At 49.8% G+C, this 21479-nt stretch overlaps 1 protein-coding gene across 8 annotated transcripts in view; it reads right to left on the bottom strand.

Annotated features, from left to right (window-relative positions):
• The window catches only part of ANK1 (ankyrin 1), a 177505-nt gene extending 157186 nt beyond the window's left edge, over positions 1–20319 (bottom strand). For all 8 annotated transcript variants that reach the window (XR_014775116.1, XM_084760015.1, XM_084760018.1 and 5 more), the window contains exon 1: positions 20054–20319. Coding sequence is in view for 7 of the 8 variants with exons in the window: in XM_084760015.1 (XP_084616141.1) it covers positions 20054–20179 (126 nt within the window). In the remaining variant the exon portion in view is untranslated. The remainder of the gene's footprint in view (positions 1–20053) is intronic.
• Positions 20320–21479: the final 1160 nt, after the last annotated feature.

The raw sequence follows: 21479 nt of genomic DNA, 5'->3' as shown, positions 1-21479 counted from the left end.
TTTGGAACAAAATTGATTCTTATGTTTAGCTAGTCAAAATGATGTAATGCTGCCCTCCCTTTGCCTCCCACCTGGTGACTTGGCTATGGGCTTTCTTATAAAAGGCCTGCCTTAGAAACAGGCCGGTGGGGCCTGGAGAGATGGCTCAGTGGTTAAGAGCACCTCCTGCTCTCCCAGAGGTCCTGAGTTTAGTTCCCAGTAAGCACATGGTGGCTCACAACCATCTTTAATGTGACCTGATGCCCTCTTCTGGCATGCAGGTATGCATGCAGGCAGAGCACTGTATATATAATAATAAATAAATCTTTTTTTTTTAAGAAAGAAAAAGGCACAGGCCAGTGTCAGTTAGGCTCCTGAGTCCTCTCTGTGGCCCTGATTGCAATCAGCTTTGTCTTGGGGTGTGCTTTCACTCAATAAACCATCAACATCACAGTAAGATTGCTGTTCGAGTGGTTTGTGTGGCAACTCTTGTACTACAACAAAAGTCCCTGCTCCCATGTTGGGATTTTATCTGGCTTGAGCTTGCACAGGTCTTATACACAACGTCACTATTTCATTGAGCTTATATTGGCAACTGCACTGTTGTGTCTGGAAATAAGTAGTTTTCTTATAAGCACCCACCAGCTCTGGTTCTTACATTCTTTCTTCTCCCTTGAGAATAGAGTCTTAATGAAGAATGGCCTATGGGCATGTCTGTAGGAGACTGTTTTGATTGTGAGTTGATATAGGAAACACCAGCCCATTGTGGGTGACACTATTCCCTAGGCAAGGTGTCTTGAACAGCATGAGAGGATAAAGCTAGCTAAGAGCAATCAAGCAGTCATGCATCCATCTGTCTCTGCTCTTGACTGCTTGGCTTCTCCTGCAATGATGAACCGAAGCCTAGAACTTTCTCTCTCTTAAAGTTGCTTCTGTAAGAATGTGTCATCATAGCAACAGAAAGAAAGCTAAGACAGTGCATGAACTTAACCTATAGGCATTAAAAGAGGTACCCATAGAATTTGACTAGAGTCAGATTATCATCAGGCTAGAGGGCAATAATTAACCTATACTGGTCTTTAGAAAGTGGGAACAGTCAAAAGAGATATACAAAGTCCCTTGTCTCTTTCTGTGCAAGTACCACTTCTGACTCTGCCAGCAAGATAGCCATCACCTCCACCTTGACCTCCAGAACAATGAGACAAAGCAAATGTCTTTTCTTTATAACATACCTGATTAGTGGCATTACAAATTGATACCGATTGTTATCAGTATTTTGTTATCAGAAAACAGACTAGTAAACGGCCTATTATAAGTAACAGATTGTAAGTAGCAGAGCCTAGGTTAGGATCTAAACTAGACCTACTTCAAAACTCTAGCTACACTGGATGTGGTGGTACACACCTTTAAACCAGCACTTGGGAGGCAGAGACGGGCAGATTACTGAGTTCAAGGCCAGCCTGGTCTACAGAGTGAGTTCCTGGACAGCAAGGGCTGTTTCTCTGTGTACAGAGAAACCCTGACTCAAAACCAAAACCAAAATAAAACAAAAGCCTTAGCTAGCATCACATGCTAACATGAGAATTCAGTTAAATCAAGAAGCATATGTCAGGGGCTCAGTAAACTGACCAACGTCCAACTGAAGTTCTGGGTATCAGGACTGGGTCTTATCACACTGGACAGCCCCAGAGCAAAGCCTTGGGTCTTGTTTACTTCAGAGCCAGGGAACACTGAACCCTGGAGTCCTAGACACTACAGCTACCTCCTCTCTCAATAGTCATGTCTTTATTAGAACGATCTTGCCACAAGCACAGTTTTTGTGTCTGTATTGGGTAATCTTGGAGTCACCTTGAATACCTCAACTAAAACCCAAACTGCTGGTCATACCTGTGATGGATTTTCTCAATTGGTCTCTGTATATAAAACTTTTGATAATCTGTGGGTAAACAAGAAAAAAAAAAAAAAGACAGTGTGGCAGCTATTGTTGCTTCCAGGAGCACTGGATGAACTAACCAATGAAAAGTATGAGCTCATTGAAAAACCATCTGAAGTGTCCCCTGGAAGAGAATAGTTTCTTCAGCTGCCACGGAGGTCATGACATAGAAAATCAAACCCAATCGTTCATTATAAAATTGGCTGACCCACGGATCATGGACAGCAGCTGAGGTTTGGCACTGTGAGAAAGGTCAGAGTCTACATGGAGAGGCCTGAAGAGGCCAATAATGAAGCTGTAGCCTCAGTTGCAATGGATACCACAATCCCAGAATACCGGAGATGCCAGGACTGTTGACGTTCCACCAAGGGCAACAGCAGGTAAGGCATGAAGCCGGAGACAAGCGATGTGTACTGTTGGTGGCAGATCTGGAGCCAGAAGACTGCACAGTGAGTGGTTCCAGATGTCAAACATGAACTGTAGGCCATGAATTTACACTAGTGGGTTTTAGTTTTGCTCTGATCTGGTTTTTCCCATGTCCTGGCTCTTCCCTTTTGGAATAAGAAGGATGTAATTTGCTTTTCAAGCTATAGTGAAACTTTTTAAGCACTGAAATTCATAAAGACCTCTGGGGTTTTTAAAGTTGGACTGTGTTTAATATAGTAACATGAGAGCCCTTGAAGGACAGGGAATTGAACAGTTATGTCTTAAAGTGAGATGTGTTTTTCTGTCATGTTGACAAGGAATGGAGTGTCCTAGTTAGCTCTGACTGTCACCTTGAAACAGTCTAGAGTCATTTGAGAAAAGAGTTTTAGTTGAGGGTTTCACAATTGGCTGGAGGGCATGTATATGGGAGGCGGTCTGGATTGTTAGGTGGTGTAGGAGGTCCCAGCCCACTGTGGGCAACATCATTCTCTAGACAGATGGCGCTGGGCTATACGAAAAAGCTAGCTAAGTGTGAGCCTGCAAATGAGCCGGAAGCAGCTTTTCTCCATGCTCCCGCTTCAAGTTCCTGCTTCAGTTGCTATCCTGACTTCCCTCAGTGATAGGCTACAACCTGGAAATGTAAATCAAATAAATTCCCCCCCCCCAATTTGCTATTCCTCATGGTGTTCGCCACAGCAGCAGAAACAACATTAGATCGGGGGATAGCAAATCGTGTGTGTGTGTGTGTGTGTGTGTGTGTGTGTGTGTGTGTGTGTGAGACCAAAGGCCACGGGGCTATGGTAGTGTGAGGCGGAGATGAAGAGCTTAGCATGCGGGAGGGGTGATTGGCTCCCAGTATGCCCTCCCAAATAGTCAACTAAGAGCACATCCATGACAATCTAGAAGCGGCAGAGCCCAAGAGCAGTGCCACACTCCCACCCTTCACAAACCATTCATTATCAAACATACACAAGAAACCTGAAATGCAATTTGCAGCAAGGCTCTGTCAGAGAGAACTAGGTCTGTGAGGACCTAGGAGGCGAGGATACTCAGTCTTCCTGGCTGGGAAGACAGTGCCTGAAGGTCTTCTTTGCACCTCAACCTTACCTTTGAAGGCAGCCATGCCCTAATTGCACTGGCAAGGTCAGAGAGAAGAGGGTCAGAGGCAGGCCCTGGTCCTCTCCAGAGGAGCCAGTCAAGAGCTCACCTTAGACAAGGTCTGGGAGAGGTCTTTATATGCAAGAGTTTCCTCTGGGCACTCCAGCTGCCATGCCCAAAAGCAAGTCACACTCAAGGTCATTTGGACCGGAAAGTACAAGTGTTAGCCTATGAAAACTAGCACATAGCCAGCAATGGCTATGCAACCTGTGTGTCCAGGGCAAAATGGAAATGCAGAGCCCCTTGTCAAAACAGGGTGAGTAATGTCAACGTAGTGACAAGCACAGACCCTTCAGAGGGTGACACCCTGTGCAACTGCCCAGGGAATCCATCCATGAAGGCTCAAAAGAACCAAAACAAAACCCCAAACCCAGGGTGTTTAAAATGCATCACAGGCAGAATGGAAACCACAGAGGAATCAGACAGGAGCTGGGGCCTAAGGCACAGATGCCCATCGCTGCAGGCCTTCCCAGGCTTCGCATCCCTGGCTGCAGCCCCTCTGGGTCTCTTGTGAGACACCAGACGTGAGAATCTGCTGGGCTTGGAGAGGCAGCACATGGTAAAGGGAGCTCTGCTATTCAAGACTGGCAGAGCTCTGGGATTTCTGAAGAACGCTGACATTCCCCGACAATTAAGTCAAATTAACATAATTCAAACAAAACATCTAATTTTAGCTTATGTGTAACAATTCTGCCTCAACAGAAGAGACATCCCTGCCTCACTGCAGGAGTGCCAGGCCAGGGAGATGTAGCTGGAAGGCAAAGCATTCTGACACAGGTCTTCCACCTAAGCCAGCACCGGAACACAGGCCCCTGGAGGCTTCCCGTCCCCAGCAAGGGAGCAGTCTGCTGTCCCTCACACCTCCCTGTGCATGGAGAAGCAGCAGCAACCTCCCCGCGGCTGGTCTGGAACCTAAAGCCCCGAAGCTCTTGCAACATTGCCTCTCTCTAAACTAGGAAAACTAACTGTCTGCTCTAGTGGGCTATGCATGCCTGTCATCCTAGCATTCCGGAAGTGAAGGCAGGAAGGAGGACCACATGTTTAAGGCCGGCCTACATAGGTAGTTCCAGGCAGTCTTGGACCACTCAAAACACCAGTGACTGTGGACATATAGCTCAGTGGGACAGCACTTTCCTTGTATATGCAAAAGCCTGGGGCTCCATCCCCGGTATTAATTACATCAGTACACGCAGCAATCATGCCTATGTTGCCTGCTCCCCTGGAGGCTCAGATGCGTTCGTATTTAGTCTCCTGAGTCTGAGCTGAAGGCACATCACTAGATCCATCCGCTCAGCTACGACCTACAAAGACGGCCTAGGTGGGCCCCTGCACACGTCCAGCACGGAAAGGAAACCCTTAGTACGGTGGTTGGCAAGCAAGACCCAAAGGCCTAGGCCAGCCTACTGCCAGTTTTTGTGCAGCTCACTATGAATGATTTACATATTTTCAACTAGCTGGGGGTGAAAATGGGTAGTTTTATTAATAATATTTATTAACAATAAAATTGGAATCTGCGTATCTTAGTTAAGGTTACTATTGCTTCGGTGAAACACCATAACCAAAGCAACTTGGGGAGGAGAGGGCTGGTTTGCCTCACACTTCAGCATCACTGCTCATACTGAAGGAAGTCAGGACAGGAACTCAAGCAGGGCAGGAACCTGGAGGCAGGAGCTGATGCAAAGGCCACGGAGCGGTGCTGCTTTCTGGCTTGCTCCTCATGGCTGCTCAGCCTGCTTTCTTATAGAACCAGAGGCACCAGCCCAGAGATGGCACCATATGCAATGGCTGGACTGTCCCCCACCAATCACTACTTAAGACAATGCCCTAGAGGCTTGCCCACAGCCTGATCTTACAGAGGCGTTTGCTCAGCTGAGGATCCTTCCTCTCAGATGATTCTAGCCTGTGTTAGGTTGACGCCGAGTGTTGATTAATCAAATTTATATTAATAAATGATTTGCTGCCATGCTCACGTGCTCTCTATGTCTCTGGCTGCCTTCCTGCTCTGGCCACTCACCTGAGCATCTGCAACAGAGACTGAAGTATTGCTCTCTGCTGCTTCCCAGCAAAGACGGCTTATTAACAAACAGAGCACCGAGGGCAGTGATGGACGATCTCTGCCCAGGGCAGTCAGGAAAGGGTTCCTGGAACACCGTCATTCTTCTAGCACGGACGCTCAGCTCTGACTCTGGACAAGTCACCCCAGACTGTCCCTTGACAGGAGAGAGATCCCACCCACGTGACCTGGCATGTCCTTTGACTCTACTCATGCTATGACACTAGAGGTAGAGAACAAACAAAGTGCTATCAGCAGGCCGTGGCTTCCAGCACCCCACCACCACCCCCAACACACCAAACCTAACGTGGCACCCAAGAAGACTAATGAGGGCACACGAACAGAGAACAGTTAGGAATCCTCTGCTGAGGGCACATTCCTCCGGCCTCACACGAGGACTACAGCTGAACCCAAGCCCCGTGGTAGCTGCTTCCTCTTCTGCAGGCACCAGTAGATTCTGAATAATTTAGCACCTGCAGCAGCAGGCCTGAGACAGCTCCTGCATCAGCTGTGCCGGCGGCCTCTGGCAATAGGCCTGCTTCCACGCTGGACCACAGAACAAGGGCTCTCTCTCTCCTCCAAGTTCCTCCCTCCGTTTTAGACTCAGACACTCTGCTTCTAATAACTGGGACTCCTCACCAGCCTGCAGAGGAGTTGGGCCTGGACACATATTCTAGAACTTGTTTGGCCACTAAAAATAGCTGTGTGCTCTGGACAAGCCATTTCCTTTCTCTCAGTGTGTTTTCCCTTGAAGGAAAGGCATGTGGAATCCCCCAGATCCCCTCCTGTCTGTCTAGCACGATGGTATAATACCCAAGATCCTTACTACATCAGAGGCTGAGGCAGGAAGATGCTTGACCCAGGAGTTCAAAGCCAGTCTCCACAACATAGCAAAAATAATAATAGATAAATAAAAAGTTAGATATATGTAAATAAAATATACATTTGGTATATGAATAAATAAAAGCTGTATCTTCTTTTTGTAAAACAAGCTTGTGGCCTAGACTAGTCCAAGCTCTTCATTCTACAGGTGAGGGAAGAAAAAAAAAAAAGAGGCCCAAACCAGTGAAATAATTATTACTAAAGTCATGCAACTACTGTTAAGGGACAGTCAGGACCAGCCACCACTCATATACCACATGTTTCTGGTCATATTTACATTTCTCCGTTTCCATCTCTCCCTCTCTTACACACACACACACACACACACACACACACACACACACACACACACACGTATTCATATCTTGTCTAGCTTGTCACCAATATCTATTGTTCTTTTTGTTTGTTTCTTTGTTTTTTGTTTTTCAAGTCAGGGTTTCTCTGTGTAACAGCCCTAGCTGTCCTGGACTCACTTTGTAGACTAGGCTGGCCTCGAACTCACAGAGATCCACCTGTCTCTGCCTCCCCAAGAGCACAACCGTGCCAGGCTCTATTATTCTTTTGAAGGGAACACATCCCTAGGTGTTTCAGAGGCTAGTGTGGGTAGGGTTGACATTTTATTTATGATCCAAGGAAGCTGCTACCCAAAGCTCACTTAAGCTCTAGGCTTTGTGCTAAGTTTCAAAATAGTGTTTAGGGGCTGGGGCTCAGTCAATACTGCGTTTGCCTTATAAGCAAGAGGGCTTGAATTCTGCTTCCCAGTGAGTCCACGCACATGCACTCACTCTCTCTCTCTCTCTCTCTCTCTCTCTCTCTCTCTCTCTCACACACACACACACACACACACACACACACACACACACTAACGCAGTAGCATCTTTCTGTAACCCTGACGCTGGGGAAGTGGACAAGGCAGACCCCTAGAACTTGCTAGTCAGGCAATGTAGCACAATCCTTGAGCTTCAAGGGAAGAGATCCTGTCTCAGGAACTGAGCTAGACAGTGACTGAGCAAGGCACCTGAGGTTGACCTCTGGGCTCCACATGCATGCTCTCCAGATCCCACACACCACATATACACGCATTTAAACTGTGGTTGGCCCCTCCTACACCTTGTCTTTCTCCCCCCATTTTGTCCTTTCACAGCTAGGCATGTGGACGGAGCCTAACTCCAGTTCGAGGAGCTGTGCCTTGACCCTTGTGCCTCCCGGCCTCAGCTGTAAAGTGGGTGTCCCATGCAGCTGCCAAGACAGAGAGAGCCAGGAGAGCACGAGAGATGGTGTTCCTGCCATCTGCACTCCCTGGTCCACTTCCCCTGTGGAGGACACATGCGACACAGATGGATAACCCTGGCTCTTCTCCTGCAGGAAGCAAGCAGGGTAGGCAGGTGATTGATGAGGAAACCAGAAAGTGGGAGGAACCTGGACCTGCAGATCCTACACATGCCACCAAGTGTCTGATACAAATTGGGGCTTTGGAGAGACGGGCTGAGATTTTACCCCCAGCTCTGCCACAAACTTGATCTGTTCTCTGGTGAATAGAAGCATGCTGCCCACTCCTTGCAGGGATGTAAGGAGGACGATGGCATGATACCTTGGAAGGCAGGTGGGGACCACTGGGCTCTGCTCCCCAGGGTTCCCAAAGGTAGGCTCTTGGATAAGAGCTCATCTCCATCACCTTCCTGGAGCATCCTCTTTTCTTCAAGTCCTGCAGAACAGCCACTGTGGGCAGTTTTTAGCACCTGTGCTTCCATGAAGACAAGGAAACAATGCACTTGAGAACGGTGGGGGTGGCCCCTGGATCAGAGACTGATTCTGAAAGTTGATGACAGAGTAATTACAGGGGCACACCTGTAAACCTAGCACTAGGAACGTTGAGATGAGGGGGCTGAGCTCAAGGCCCACCTGAGCTACATGGCAAGGCCCTGTCTCAAATGTCCAAGGTGCTGACCTAGCATGTGCGAGGCTCTGCAGGCACAGACCAGTGACAGGGTGCTGACCTGGCATGTGCAAGGCTCTGCAGACACAGCTCAGTGACAGGGTGCTGACCTAGCATGTGCGAGGCTCTGCAGGCACAAATCGGTGACAGGGTGCTGGCCTAGCATGTGCAAGGCTGTGAGGACACAGTGACAGGGTGCTGCCCTAGCATGTGTGAGGCCCTAGGGGCACAGACTGGTGACAGGGTGCTGACCTAGTATGTGCAAGGGCCTGGTAACACAGATCAGTTACAGGATGCTGACCTAGCATGTGGGAGGCTCTGGTGACACAGATTGGTGACAGGTTGCTGACTTAGTATGTGAGAAGCTCTGGGTTCTAATCCCAATATTGCAGAAACAAAATGAAAAACAGAATTTCAGAGAATCATAGTAAGTGAAAAGGCTAGAATTTGTCCCCAAGAGATAAATTGATTTTCACTATAGTTTGGATGTCTAATGTGCCCAAATACATGTGTATTAAAGATGTGGTCACCAGAATGGCACTATTGGAACATATGAAACCTTTAGGAGTAGGGCCTAGGGAGAAGCACAAAGGTCTGTGGGAATATGCCTTTAAGAGACATTCTGGGACTCTCGCCTTCTATGATCTGAGAAGGTCTCCACCATGTGTTCTCTGTCATTGCCATATGGCACCCCAACCAGAGGCCCAAAAGCAATATGTCAACCTGATTATAATCTTGAGCCTCCCAAATTGTGAACAAAAATAAACCTTTTTTTCTCTATAAGTTAATCATACTAAGTATTTTGTTACAGTAAAACAAACCAATGAAACCTCTAAAAGTCTAGGTCCTAAGACACAAGGTCTGACTGGCAAACTGCATCACATACAGCACAGAATGCCAAATCTGCTTTCTAAGAGAGGAGTAGAGGGAGGAGGAGGAAGAGGAGGAGGAGGAGAAGGAGAAGGAGGAGACAGCATCTCATCTCCTTTAAACAAGGCTTACAGTCACAGGATGCCTAAGCACACAGGCTCTGCAGTAGCATACTTTTCAGACATGTGCTCAAAGGACTTAACCTGCCAACCGAGAGCACACAGCGGCATGGCTGAGGTGCCCAGTCAGTCCACCGCCTCCTTACCTGTGGACCGCAAGGACTGGACACAAAATAGGAGAAAAACCGGAGCCCTCTGCTACATAGGGTACCTTTGTTCAAGATAGGGTAGGGTTGTCCAAACCCATCCACCTTCGAGTCTGCAGTCCTATACAGCTGCACTATGACATGGGGCACCAGGAAGGAAATTGAGTGCAAAAGAGTTGCTTTCTGGCATGGGGTGCTAGTCCAGGGCCAGAGGCCCTGACAGCAGACAGCCAATGAGTGGCCTCTAAGCCACTGGGAGAGAGTTTGACCCCGCCCCAGAAGCCATGGAGTGTAAACGAAGGGATCAGTGAAGGTGGGTGACAACTACTGAGTCTCTGTTTTTAAAGAAGTAACTCTAGGGGCTGTAGAGATGGCTCCGTGGTTAAGAGCACTGGGTACTCCTCCAGAGGAGCAGGGTTCAGTTCTCAGCACCCATATGGTGGCTCGCCAATGTCTGTAACTCCAGTTCCAGGGTATCCGTGTCCGACACCATCTTCTGACCTCCATAGGTACCAGGCCCACAAGTGGTGCTCAGACATACATAAAGGCAAAGTACCCACACACATGAAATATTTATAAAGTAACTCTGTTAATAAGAGAAAGAGCAGGTTGGACAGGCAAGGGCACTGAAGCTTCTTGGGAACAGAACAGTTCACAGCAGAGGGCAAAAAAGCCCTCTTTAAAACCCTTTATTACTACTGCGTGTTCATGGTATGTGTAAGCGTGTGTGCCACCGTGTGCATATAAAGGTCAGAGGGCAACTTTGTTCTGTCTTCCATGGTTATTTGGCTTCTAGGGATCAAATTCCGGCCACCATTCTTGCGCAGCTGGTGCCGTTCTCCCCAAGCCGTCCATCTCTCTATCTCAGTAGCTATCAAAGAGTCTATCGATGCCGTGGCTGACCCCCCTTGTATGCACTGCACACAGTACTGTCCCCCATCTGCGGAGTGGTGGCAATGCCGATATTTGGGTTTACAGTGCTAACATTGGAGGGGGGGTAGGTTGCATTCCGTGGCTTGACATTGTATGAGACAGACAGCTAGATAACAGATGTAAACATTTGTTTCACATCGCATGTAGTTTCAATGTCCTCCCAATGCAGCCGTGATCGGCATAAAGCCAAAAGTCCATTTTATGTGTGAAATAAGGAAGAAAAAGACACTTTGTCTATGGTTTGCTCAACCAAAAGCAGAAAGAAAAAAAAAGTGCCCTCCCTTCTGAATCCAGCAGCAGTATTATGGCTCCCAAGATACTGACCAGGTGAGCAGTAGGTGCTGGGCTTCAGCCACCCTCAGTTAGAGGACACCGATGGTGGGACTCACCACACGTCTATCCTGCCTGGCCTCCCACTCTCCAGCACTGTGTGACCTCAGAGCAGACGCTCTCGTTTCCAGGCTCAATGGTAGAAATCAACACAGCTCTTTGAATAGCTCTAAATAGACCTGTTAAGGATCCATGGTGAGGGGGAGAGTCTATGTCTAAAAATCTAATGTCATTCCCGCAGACTGCTCAGGTGTCAGAGCTCTTCTGACTTGGTCTGTTGCTGATTCTTCACTGAACTGTGGCTTTGGGTCAGGTTCACATTTCTCCAGTCTTTCCTAATTCATCTCAGAACACTCTGGCAATACTAAGTAAATACTGTAATTGACATTCATAGCCATCTCTGGAAAGGAGCTTATACTATTTAAATGATATACAAGTGGGACTAAACATTCATGTGTTAAGTCATGTTAGGGGTGAAGAGGGAAGCTCCAATGGCTGTGTTCCCTGGCATCGTGTTTTTATCCACAGACACAGCTGGCTCATGCCTGTGTTGGGTTCATGCCTAGGGTGGGGGTGGAAACAGGAGCGTTTGACCTGAAGTCACTGAGTGCTCACTAGAGCGCTAATACTCTACACATGGTAAGCCTCCTTACCCAACACTAAAGTCCTTGCGAGTTTCCAGTGGCCTTACTCACAGGCATCCAGGAGTATTACAGGCAGGGTAGCCTTATCTGGTGGTCATTTAGGACGTGTAAAGCAATGTTGAAGTTGGTCTTTGATGGAAGAGTTACTGTGCGTGTGTGAAGCTAAGGGTTTAGATGCAGGAAGCTCTAACATCAAGTGAAAGCCTTCCAAGGTCCTGAAGATGCTCTCGGTTCACCTTGGAGATGCTAGCACAGTAGACACATGACAGGCCAAGCAGCCCAGCGCTAATAAGGCTGGACTTAATCTCATGGAAATTGGGAGGCCAAAGAAGGTTTTGAGGAGGGAGCAGAACTGATTTGCCCCGTTTTTGGAAGACCACCTGGATACAGAGTGTAGGATGAATTTCCATGTTAATTTGCAATGGACTTTTTCCCTGTCCAGGTACCTTTTTGTTTTTGTTTTTGTTTTTGTTTTTCAAGACAAGGTTTCTCTGTGTAGCCTTGGCTATCCTAGACTTGCTTTGTAGAACAGGCTGGTCTCGAACTCGCAGTGATTCACCTGCTTCTGCCTCGCAAGTGCTGGGATTAAAGGCGTGCGCCACCATGCCCAGCTCCTGCCCAGATGTCTTAAGGACCATGGCCCAGCCCCACTTTGAACCAGGACACTGTCACCTACTTGGCTTTAGTTCACATCACCTTGGGATTCTTAATTGGAGTGTGATGTCATCTATCATTTCCAGCTCTCCTCCCCAGAAGGCTGAGCTCAGACGTCCTCCCTGACAAGCAGGGCATCCTTTGTATTCTTCTTCTGTCTGTGCATAAATTATCTGCCCTTAGTTTCTTAAATAGTGTGAATACAGAGAAGAATTAAAAGGGGGGACTTAATCACCTAGAAGCACACATCAAAGATTATCAGTGTTGCCACGTGTGCTGGGGTCTGCTTATAATGCCAGCAGTCAGAAGGCTGAGGCATGCGGCTCTCTTGAGTCCAAGGTTTTCAAGACCACCATGAGTGACACAGAGAGATTCTGTCTCCTTAAAGAAGAAAAAGAAAGAAATATTCTTTTAAAATGTACAGCATGTTATCAACTGGGTAACTGCGTGACAGTCCCTTCTTTAAAAGTAAGTTGGGTAGGGGTGTGGTGGCAAATGCCTCCGGTCCTACGGATGCTAAAGGGTGAGGCAGAAGGTGCTTGTGGTAAGCCTGGGCAATTAAGTGATGCCCTCCCCCAGCTCTTTAGGGATGGCCATGTGGTGCCGACCATGCCTGCTCATGTGGAGGCCAGCGTTAACTGCTGGATGTATTCCTCTGCCACTGAACCTGGAGCTCACAGACCATCTGCCAGCAAGCTGCAAGGATCTACCCTGTTGCCCAGCTCTGAGGCTATGGACACACAGTACCACACTCAACTTTTTATGTTGGTGGTAGCTGAGGTCCTCAGGCTTGTGCAGCAAGTATGTTACTCAAAGGGCCATCAACCTAACCTGCCACACCATCTCAAAATAAAATCCTTTTTTAAAAAAAGGCTAGGGACACGGCTCTATGGTAAGTTTGTATAGCACACACACAAGGCCCTGGACTCAATTCCTGATCTCACACACACACACACACACACACACACACACACACAGAGAGAGAGAGAGAGAGAGAGAGAGAGAGAGAGAGAGAGAGAGAGGGACAGACAGACAGACAGACAGACAGACAGACAGACAGGGCGGTGCTACCACTGGTATGATGTCCTTCAGCAACATCCTTTAGCTCTTGTGTTCTTTTTGTCATACTTAAAGCACCTAGAATGTCTACATCCCAGGCCTTGCTAGAGGGCATAGGGTTGAACAGATCCCTACCCATATTTAAGAAGTCCCCATATGCTTTCCCCCTCTGTCAGGAAGTTACTCACAGGCATATTCTGAGAAAGCACTTATCCTTTCCACTGCCCCCTTCTTCCCTAGCTCAATGACAGGTGCCACCAATTTCCTGCCAAACACCAAGTCAGAAACAAGTTCCTGTTAGCACTGGATCCCACAAGCACACACACACACACACACACACACACACACACACACACACACACACACGTCGACATCACTCACTTTTGTATATTAGTGTCTATGCAAATATGCTAACAGGGTCAAAGGGGACCTGGAGCTGTCCTGGAGCACTTTCGTCCATTGCTCGCACAGGGAACCCCACTACCCGAACAATTCTCTAGCTTTTCATTGGCTTTTGGTCCTTGCCTGCCATCTCAGCCCAGGTCAGCCTGGGTAACAGTGTTTTCTCTATGTCTTCCTTACCTCAGGGCCTCCTCTACTCTCCTGACTGGCCCTACCCAGGCTCCTCTCCAGTCTAGGGTGCTGGCTTCCACGCTGAGCCCACAGTTCCTGACCACCTCCTCCTCCAGAGTCCACTTTACTACTGCCACACATGCTACTTGCACCACTGGATGCTGTTCCACACATCTGGATGACCCCCTACCAGCCCAGAGAGACCCCACCCAGCAGCCACTTCCCCCAACCCCAGGAAGCCTCCACCACACATCTTTTTCCAAGACTAGTTTTGTGGGGCCAGGCTGGATCACCCACAGACTGTTCAGTGTGCTAAGGTCTGCTCACCCAACTTCAGTCAGTTCCAGTTGACCTTGGGGATCTGCGTGTACTCTGTGCATTCCTTGTAAGATGCAAAAAGCTTTCCAGAACAGGACAAAGGAGAAGGTAAGGACAGAAAGCCCCTGCCATGCACTTACACACATAAGCACACTATGAAGGGACGGCATCGCAAAAGGCTAACTATGGGCAGGCAGAGAAATCTCTGAGTCAGAAAGTTAGGGGAAAGTAGTCTAGCCAGAAGGCAAGCAGAGGGCTCCTGGTACTCAGTCTTTACCCATTCCTTGCTGTGGAGTTCCTAGCCACCAAGCAGACTGCTCTAAGATATCCCCGGGAGCCTTTGGACATTCATGAGGCGGCAGCAGCCAGAGCCCAGCGGCTCTGTGCTAAGCATCAAATCTGCAGTTCGCTTCATTTTGAAGAAGGGCACCTATGCTAAGCATTGGCTTTCCTCAGTCTTCCTTGAAAAACAACAACAGAAGAGCAATCTTCTCAGACACAAAGGATCTAGTCACACTGGAAAGTAATGGTTTTGGTTCGACAAGCTATAATGCAAGTTGTCTTTCCTGGAGAAGTGTATTGTGCTGTGTGTTCCTAAAGTCCGGAACCTCCCCCATACAATTCCAGTAGACCCACAATCCAATGTGTCTCATCTTCGGCATGTTCTACACCCTGGAGTCACTGGCCGTGACTTCGGTCATGACTCCTCAGAAACATGAGGAGCCACTTTCATGTTACCTGCTGATGCACAGCTGTACACCGCACCAGACTTTAACACAGCAAGCTCGTCCCACAATACAGACTGCCTGCACAGATGATTGAGTGGGCATGCGATAATAAATCTATTCCAAGTAGGAACTTCATTTCTTTCTCGAGAAGGAAATGAAGATGTGGTTTAAAGTGCCCTTTTTCTCATTCACCAGCACTGAAAGAATAATGTGCCGGCCTTCTCAGGCAAACACCGGCATTTCACACAGAGGTTTGGCCAGAGGGTTTAATCAAAAGCAGTTAATTAGCTCTGGACTATCAGATTTCCACCACTGTAACAAATGCCTGAGATAATCAATTTATTAGGAAGAAAGGCCTGTTGGCTCACAGTTTTGGAGGTGTCAGTCTGCGAATGCTCTGGCACTTGGGATGAGACCGACCAAGCATGTGTTAGTGGGGAAAGTTTGGCAAGGTCAAACTCTCACTTTGCCACTGAGGCACAAGAGAGAGGAAGCATCTGAAAAAGGCTAAGTTCCCAAATGCACTTCTAGGCTATATTCCCCAGTGACCTGAAAACTTCCCACGAGGGTCCACCTCAAGAACACCCCAATGTTTAACTGAAGCACCTGGCCTAGGACCACATTTTCAACACATGGAGCCTAAGAACATTTCTGATGCAAAGTTCATTAGCCATCTTGTATAACTGTTTGTAACTATGGCCTCCCATGTGCACAGCTCTCACAGGCCAATTAAAACAGAAGAAAGGAAGTTAAATTTAACATCTTGTCATAGTGAGGAGACCAAAGCAAAACTGGTAAGCAAGCAGCCTTTGTTGGGGTGAGCAGGTTAAAGGTTGGAGGGCAACCTTGTGTCCCCTTCCTAACGGGGGTCCACAATCTAGCTGAATTTCAGCTTGTGCGTCACCTGCTTTCATGGGATAGCTGCGGGGCATGCATGACCTGCAAAGCACAGAGAGCTGGGTATACACACACGCATAGTATCTTTGTCTGCTAGGCTGTCCTAGTTTATGACTGGGCATTGAAAAGAGCCCCCAAAGAATACCATATGCCAGAGAAGGAAGAGCGAAGCTAGCAATGGGGCATGAGGCAAGCTGGGGAAAATCCCATCACCAGCCACAGCCAGCACCTTCCACGTCTAGAGCAAAAAGGACTGCTTCCTGTTTTTCGAGGATCTCCATGTTCTGCAAACATGGATTGCCAAAGTGGTGGAATGCTTTAGAGTCTTGCAATTATTAATAAATCGATGCTCTTAATAATTCACGTGCAGTACAAAATTTGTGCAATTCAAGAACTAAATAGGAACTTTACACACAAGTCTGGCCTGTGCTAGCAAGCGGGCCTAACTACAGGACCCAGGAGCAGCGTTCTCCGGACCCTACCACTGAGCTCTTGGTTGAGTTTAAAAACCAAATCAAAGATAACAGAAGTTTGCACTTGGCGCTTTCTGCAAACGGGAGTCCTGGGCCAGCCTGGCTCCAGCCTAGCTTGCTGTCTTCAATCCTGCCCCACTATGTCCCACCAGCTTCCCCACTCTTAACCAGCTGCACACCCCCCCCCCCCACCATCTCCACTGCCCAGAAGTTGAGCAGAGGAGAAGAGCTAAGACATCTTCTGTGCCTGCAACTGGCACTCCTGGACTGCTGTTTTTCCTGCCTTTTCACTGTCTATCCACAAAGCTTTGGCTCCTTGAGGCCCTGTTAAGAAACTGCTGTTCCAAACAGCTAGAGCCACTTGCTATGTAGTACAGCAGACACCCTGCAAATGGATAACCGCATGTTCATCAGCAGAACGCTGCACCCAAAGACCAGGTAGTCCCCCTGCCTGCCTCAAGTTGCTATTGCTGTGCAAATGACTCGGAAAAGATGCATCAGGCTCCCTCCAATACCCCCCTCCCCACAAAGATAGGCAAAGAGTGCAGTTTCCACCTGAACACAGGCTGCAGCCAACACAATGCCTAGGCCAGCAGAGAGAAACATAATTCGCTCATCAAACCCATCAATTCTACAAACATCCATTGCATGCCCCTTGTGTGTGAAGTACCCAGCTGGGTGGCAAGCGCCCAGCCACATACAGGGCATGATACAAGCTTTTCCTGCACCCACATCTAGAATGAAGTAGGTGGGCAGAATAAAGAACAAGCCCAGTTAACGCTACCTGGGGCTTCTCCCGCCCTTCCTTTCCTTCCAGCGTCAGGCTCTGGATAAGCATAAAAGGCACACAAATCCTCCTTCTTCTCACAGCTTCCTCAGCCCTAGAAAATAGTCCTTTTTAATGCAAATGCATGCTTTACACAGGCCTTACCATTTATTCCTTTCCGCTGTAGCCTTCAGAAACAAGGGAACTTAACGGTAAATGTCATAACTGCTATGTTTCGCTTTTATTATTTTTTTTTAAAAATAAAATATAATAAGCAGCAGCTAGAAACAGCAAGGGCTTGGCGAGGGTGTGGCTACTTAACCAGGAAACTGAATGAAGCACCTTCAGAGCTCCCAAGCTGAGCTCCAGTGTCTGTGCTGAGGTTTCTATGTGTGTCAGTCAGTGCGTCACAACACCAGCCTCCAACCCTGGTGCACAGCACCCATAGCAGGCACAATCCCACACAGTATCACAACTGTAAAAGCTGCAACCGCTGTTCAGGTTACAACCACGGTTATTCCTACACACGGGAGGAGGGACGTAGTTCTGTTCAGTCAGCCCCAGTGAAGCAGCTACCCATGAGGCCGACATCTTCCTATCCTTCTAGTAAATTCAGAGTGTCCTTGGCTCAGCTACCCATTGCTGTAAACTGCCATGCCTCTGTGGGAATGTATTCATTTGTATGTAGGAAGTTCTCTTTTTATGCTCATGGGGGACGAGGAAGATGGCTCCAGAGCCTCCAGGTCATCTGTGAGATCAGTAGAGAGTCCACTGCTGCTTGATTTTAATGTTAAAGGCTGAAACATTCCTCCTCTAGTAAACACTGGATTTAAACCTCACCTTATCTGAACCTTCAAGTCAGTGCTGCCCACTGCTTAACATAGATCCCGCAGAACTTTCTCTAAATCCTCCTTTGGGGCCAGGGGTATAGCCCAGTGGTAAAACACCTGCTTAGCATGGACAAGGCCCTGGATCTGATACCCAGCACCCTTCACAAATTAAATGAAAACAAACAGATAAATGCTCTTTTTATTGTGTTGCTTTCTGTCCCTCACTTTTCCTGCTAGGGTCATCCACCTTCTTGCAGTTTTATATTTTGCTGTAGACTTCAGCGATGTTACCTTATGTGACTACCCAAAACATCTCACAATCAACTATGAAATACAAACAAAGCATCCCCGAGCACCCCCATAACATGTCCCCCAATAAAGAAAATGTCCTGGGAGTTCACGTCATCGATATCAGCTTGGATTAAAACTTCCCCCATTGTTGTACCAATCACAGCTCTCAAGATACTGCAGAAAACCATGAAAATCTGTATGGAAGATTTTCGGAACACCTACTGACGCAGTATGCTGTGACCAGCTAGTAAGTCAAAACAACGCAATCCAGGGAGAACTTAGAATCACCTGGGACTAAAACATGGGACAAAGTTTACCAAGAATGTAAAAATAAAGATCAAAGATGTAAAATGAATATGTGTGTGCATGTGTGTGTGTATGTGTGTGTGTGTGTGTGTGTGCATCACACACAGTCAACTAAAAAAGAAATGAAATTAAAGAGCGTTCTGTTTTGATCATCAGTCCAAATGTTACCTCTGGTGTCTGCAACATGAAGACGAGGTTTGAGGCAAGAACTGGGATGAAAACGTGGAGTAAGTTTTCCTCTAAGCTCAAGAACAGGAATGGAAAGATAGAGGGCCAACACCATTGCCAAGAAAGTGGGTGAGCGTCAGGCTCTCCTAAGAGCCTTCCCTGCCTGGCCTACAGGATTGGCATCAGAGACCCTAACAGTGGGATTCTCCCTCTCAGTGGCACAGGCCCAAACTCTGATTCGCTGTTGGTTTGGGAAAGACCTCTTGCCACTCTTGCCTAAGGAGTGTGTCATGCTGAGATTACTACTTACACACAAGATGCCAATATGGGGGCAGGGGAAGGGGCGACAGAAGGGGAGGGGGGAGAAGGGACACTGTTGTATTTTTCAGGGCTATAGGAACACCTAACATGGTTTTTAAAAAAAAATCAGAGAACATCTCCACCTGCCCAGTGGCATCTCCAGGAAAAGGGCCGTTACCTGTCCTGCTGCCTACTGCAAAGTAGACTGTCCCCTACACTGCTTTCAGCTGCAGCTTCCATATCTCCTTCTCAGGAGACAGTTTGGGAGGAGGGAGTGTTTCCTAAGCAAGGGCTGTGGGGAAGCTCCAAGAACCCAAATCTTTGACCAGGGGACGTTCCTGCAGGCCCCACACCAACTTCTCCGGGTTAAAATGGCTCTCTGAAGGTAGGGTCCTGCTCTCCCTTGGACTCCCAGAATTCCATCCATTCTCTCCTAGCCTGAGCATTTCCGCAGCTCTAGCTCGCGGTAGAGTCAGCTGCTTAGTCGCTGTGGACCTCCAGGTATTTGTAATTAGACCATGGATCTAGTCTAAGGTGGCCCTTAGCATGCCTTGATCTGAAAGAGGGACTACAAATAGCAACAGTTGCCTTCAGGGGTCTGGATCCCTGGGGTGTCCTCACCACAGACCCATGTCCCATGAAAGACTGACCCATGATGATCCGTGGCAGAGCCCTTCCCCAACCAGGCCTTAGGTCAGGCTGGACAGCCCCCAGCGGAGGCTTCTGTGGGAATTCCTCCACCCGCCACCAGCGACTCCTCTGGAATGACCTTAACCTAAAACGTTGCCAAATGCCCAGGGGGTGAGTTGCGTCTTCCAGGTCTACTCGCGGACCCAAAGGGTCCGCAAGGGGCCCAGGAAGGCAGTTGCCCCAGTCGTCCTGAGAGATCTGGAGAAGATGCTCTCTCCGTGCGGTGCAGAAGAACTAACTGGTCACCTGAGCAGGAGCGGGCACTGCCACCTCTGGAGCGCCTGCCCTTTCATCCAAACCAGCTCCCCCCAAAAGCTGGGCGAGCAGCGCGAAACCCCCACGGTGCAGCCCCTCGCCTGCTCCACCAGCCGGGTGGCAGCAAAAGTTCCTCCTGAGCGCGCCGGCCTGCCGGCCTCTGTTCAAGGTGCTGAAAGGACTCTCGGGGCAGCGAGCGCGCCTCAGCCCAGGGGCCGCCCGCCCTGTCCCTTGTCCGCCTCCCCCTGCCGCTCCCGGGGGGTCAGCTCCAGCGGCCGAGCGCCATCCCGCAGCCACTCCGGGCACCTCCGTGAGGGGCCGCCGCCGCCCCCTTACCTTCTTCTTGCGGTCACGGGAGCGGTTCCGCCGCTTCCTGTTGGATTCCTCCTTCTCCTTCTGCTCCTGGAGGGCCTGCGCCTCAATGTCTTTGATTTTCTTCAGCTGTTTGGCGGCCTGAGCCATGGCGGGTCGCGGCGCTCGGTCCCCGCCTCCCGGGCCCGCGCACTCTGCGAGCCGGCGGCGACACCCTCCCGGGAAGAGCCGGCTCCCTCAGCTGCGCAGAGCGCGAGCTTCTCACCCGCGGCGGCAAAGGCTGCGGCGCCCGAGGGCCGGGTGCGGGGCGCGGGGCGCGGGGCGCAGGGCGCGGAGGGCGAGGAGAGGCCGGCGCGCCGCTACCCGAGCCCCGGGGTGGCGCCTCCCGCCGCGGCCGGAGCTCGCTCGCCCGCGCCCCGCACCGGCTCTGGGCTCGCCGCGCGCCCTCGCCGCGCCCGCCCGGGCCCCCCCTCTCCTGCGGCGGCGGCGGCGCGGGGGGCGGGAGGGAGGAGGCTCGTACTGCGGCGCGGGCCGCGGAGGGCGGACTCGCGGGCTCGCGGGAGGCGCGGGGGGCAGCTCGGCACGGCCACCTCACCAGACTGGGTGCAAGGCGCTGCGAGCACCAGGTCCCCCACTGCAGCGAGGTCCCGGGGCGGGGGGCTGGGGTGGGAAGGGTGGGGGCGCCTTTGGGAGACAGGAACAAAGCGGGGCCGCTCCTCCGGAGCCCTGCGACCCTGAGGGCCGGTGTGCCTGACAGCGGCGGAAACGCCAGCATCTCCCGGGCCCGGCTGCGGAGCGTGGGACCTGGGCGCCGCTGCGGCACGGACTCCGCTAGCTCCGAGCTCGGCCCCGGGCGCCCTCCAGAAAGGGGGCCGCAGCTCCCAGATGAGAGCTTAATTTGCCCTGGTCAGAGCAAGAGGGCCTTTCATTTGTATATTTACCAAATACAGGTTAAAAAAAATGTGTCCAGTGTCAAGTCAATTCTTTTTCTTTTAGCTCTTTTTGGACGGGAGCGGAACTGGGTCTCCTCACCAGGGACCGCCCACCCTGCAATACCAGATCTCTCCTCACCCTCCTTAGCTACTGTGGTCTGGACCGGTGTTCAGCTGTAAAGAGCTTTATCAGTTGGGGTCAAGCAGCCACCAAAACACAGACCGTGGGATGGGGGAAATGACTTAAGCTCATGTCACCACTCAATCATGTGACAGGTGGGGAAACTGAGGCCTTTCAGTCTGCTGCAGCCCCCAACCTACTCCCCTTCCATCCCGCGGGTTGCTAAGGACAGTTTTGAACACCAGTGTTTTGAGACTGCTCGCTCCCTCCTACCCTCCCTCCCCACCCCCCACCCCCACCGCCCCCAACCCTCACGGATGCCTGTGCAGGGGTATACAGGGCACGGGGTAGCTCTGGGTACTGTCCCACCCCTTTTTTCACAAACTCATCTCGCTCA

The sequence above is a fragment of the Acomys minous genome (assembly GCF_964271855.1).
Source record: "Acomys minous genome assembly, chromosome: 15".
Lineage (NCBI taxonomy): Eukaryota > Metazoa > Chordata > Mammalia > Rodentia > Muridae > Acomys > Acomys minous.
The sequence above is the reverse complement of the archived record's forward strand: the minus strand, read 5'-3'. Positions and strand labels throughout refer to the sequence as shown.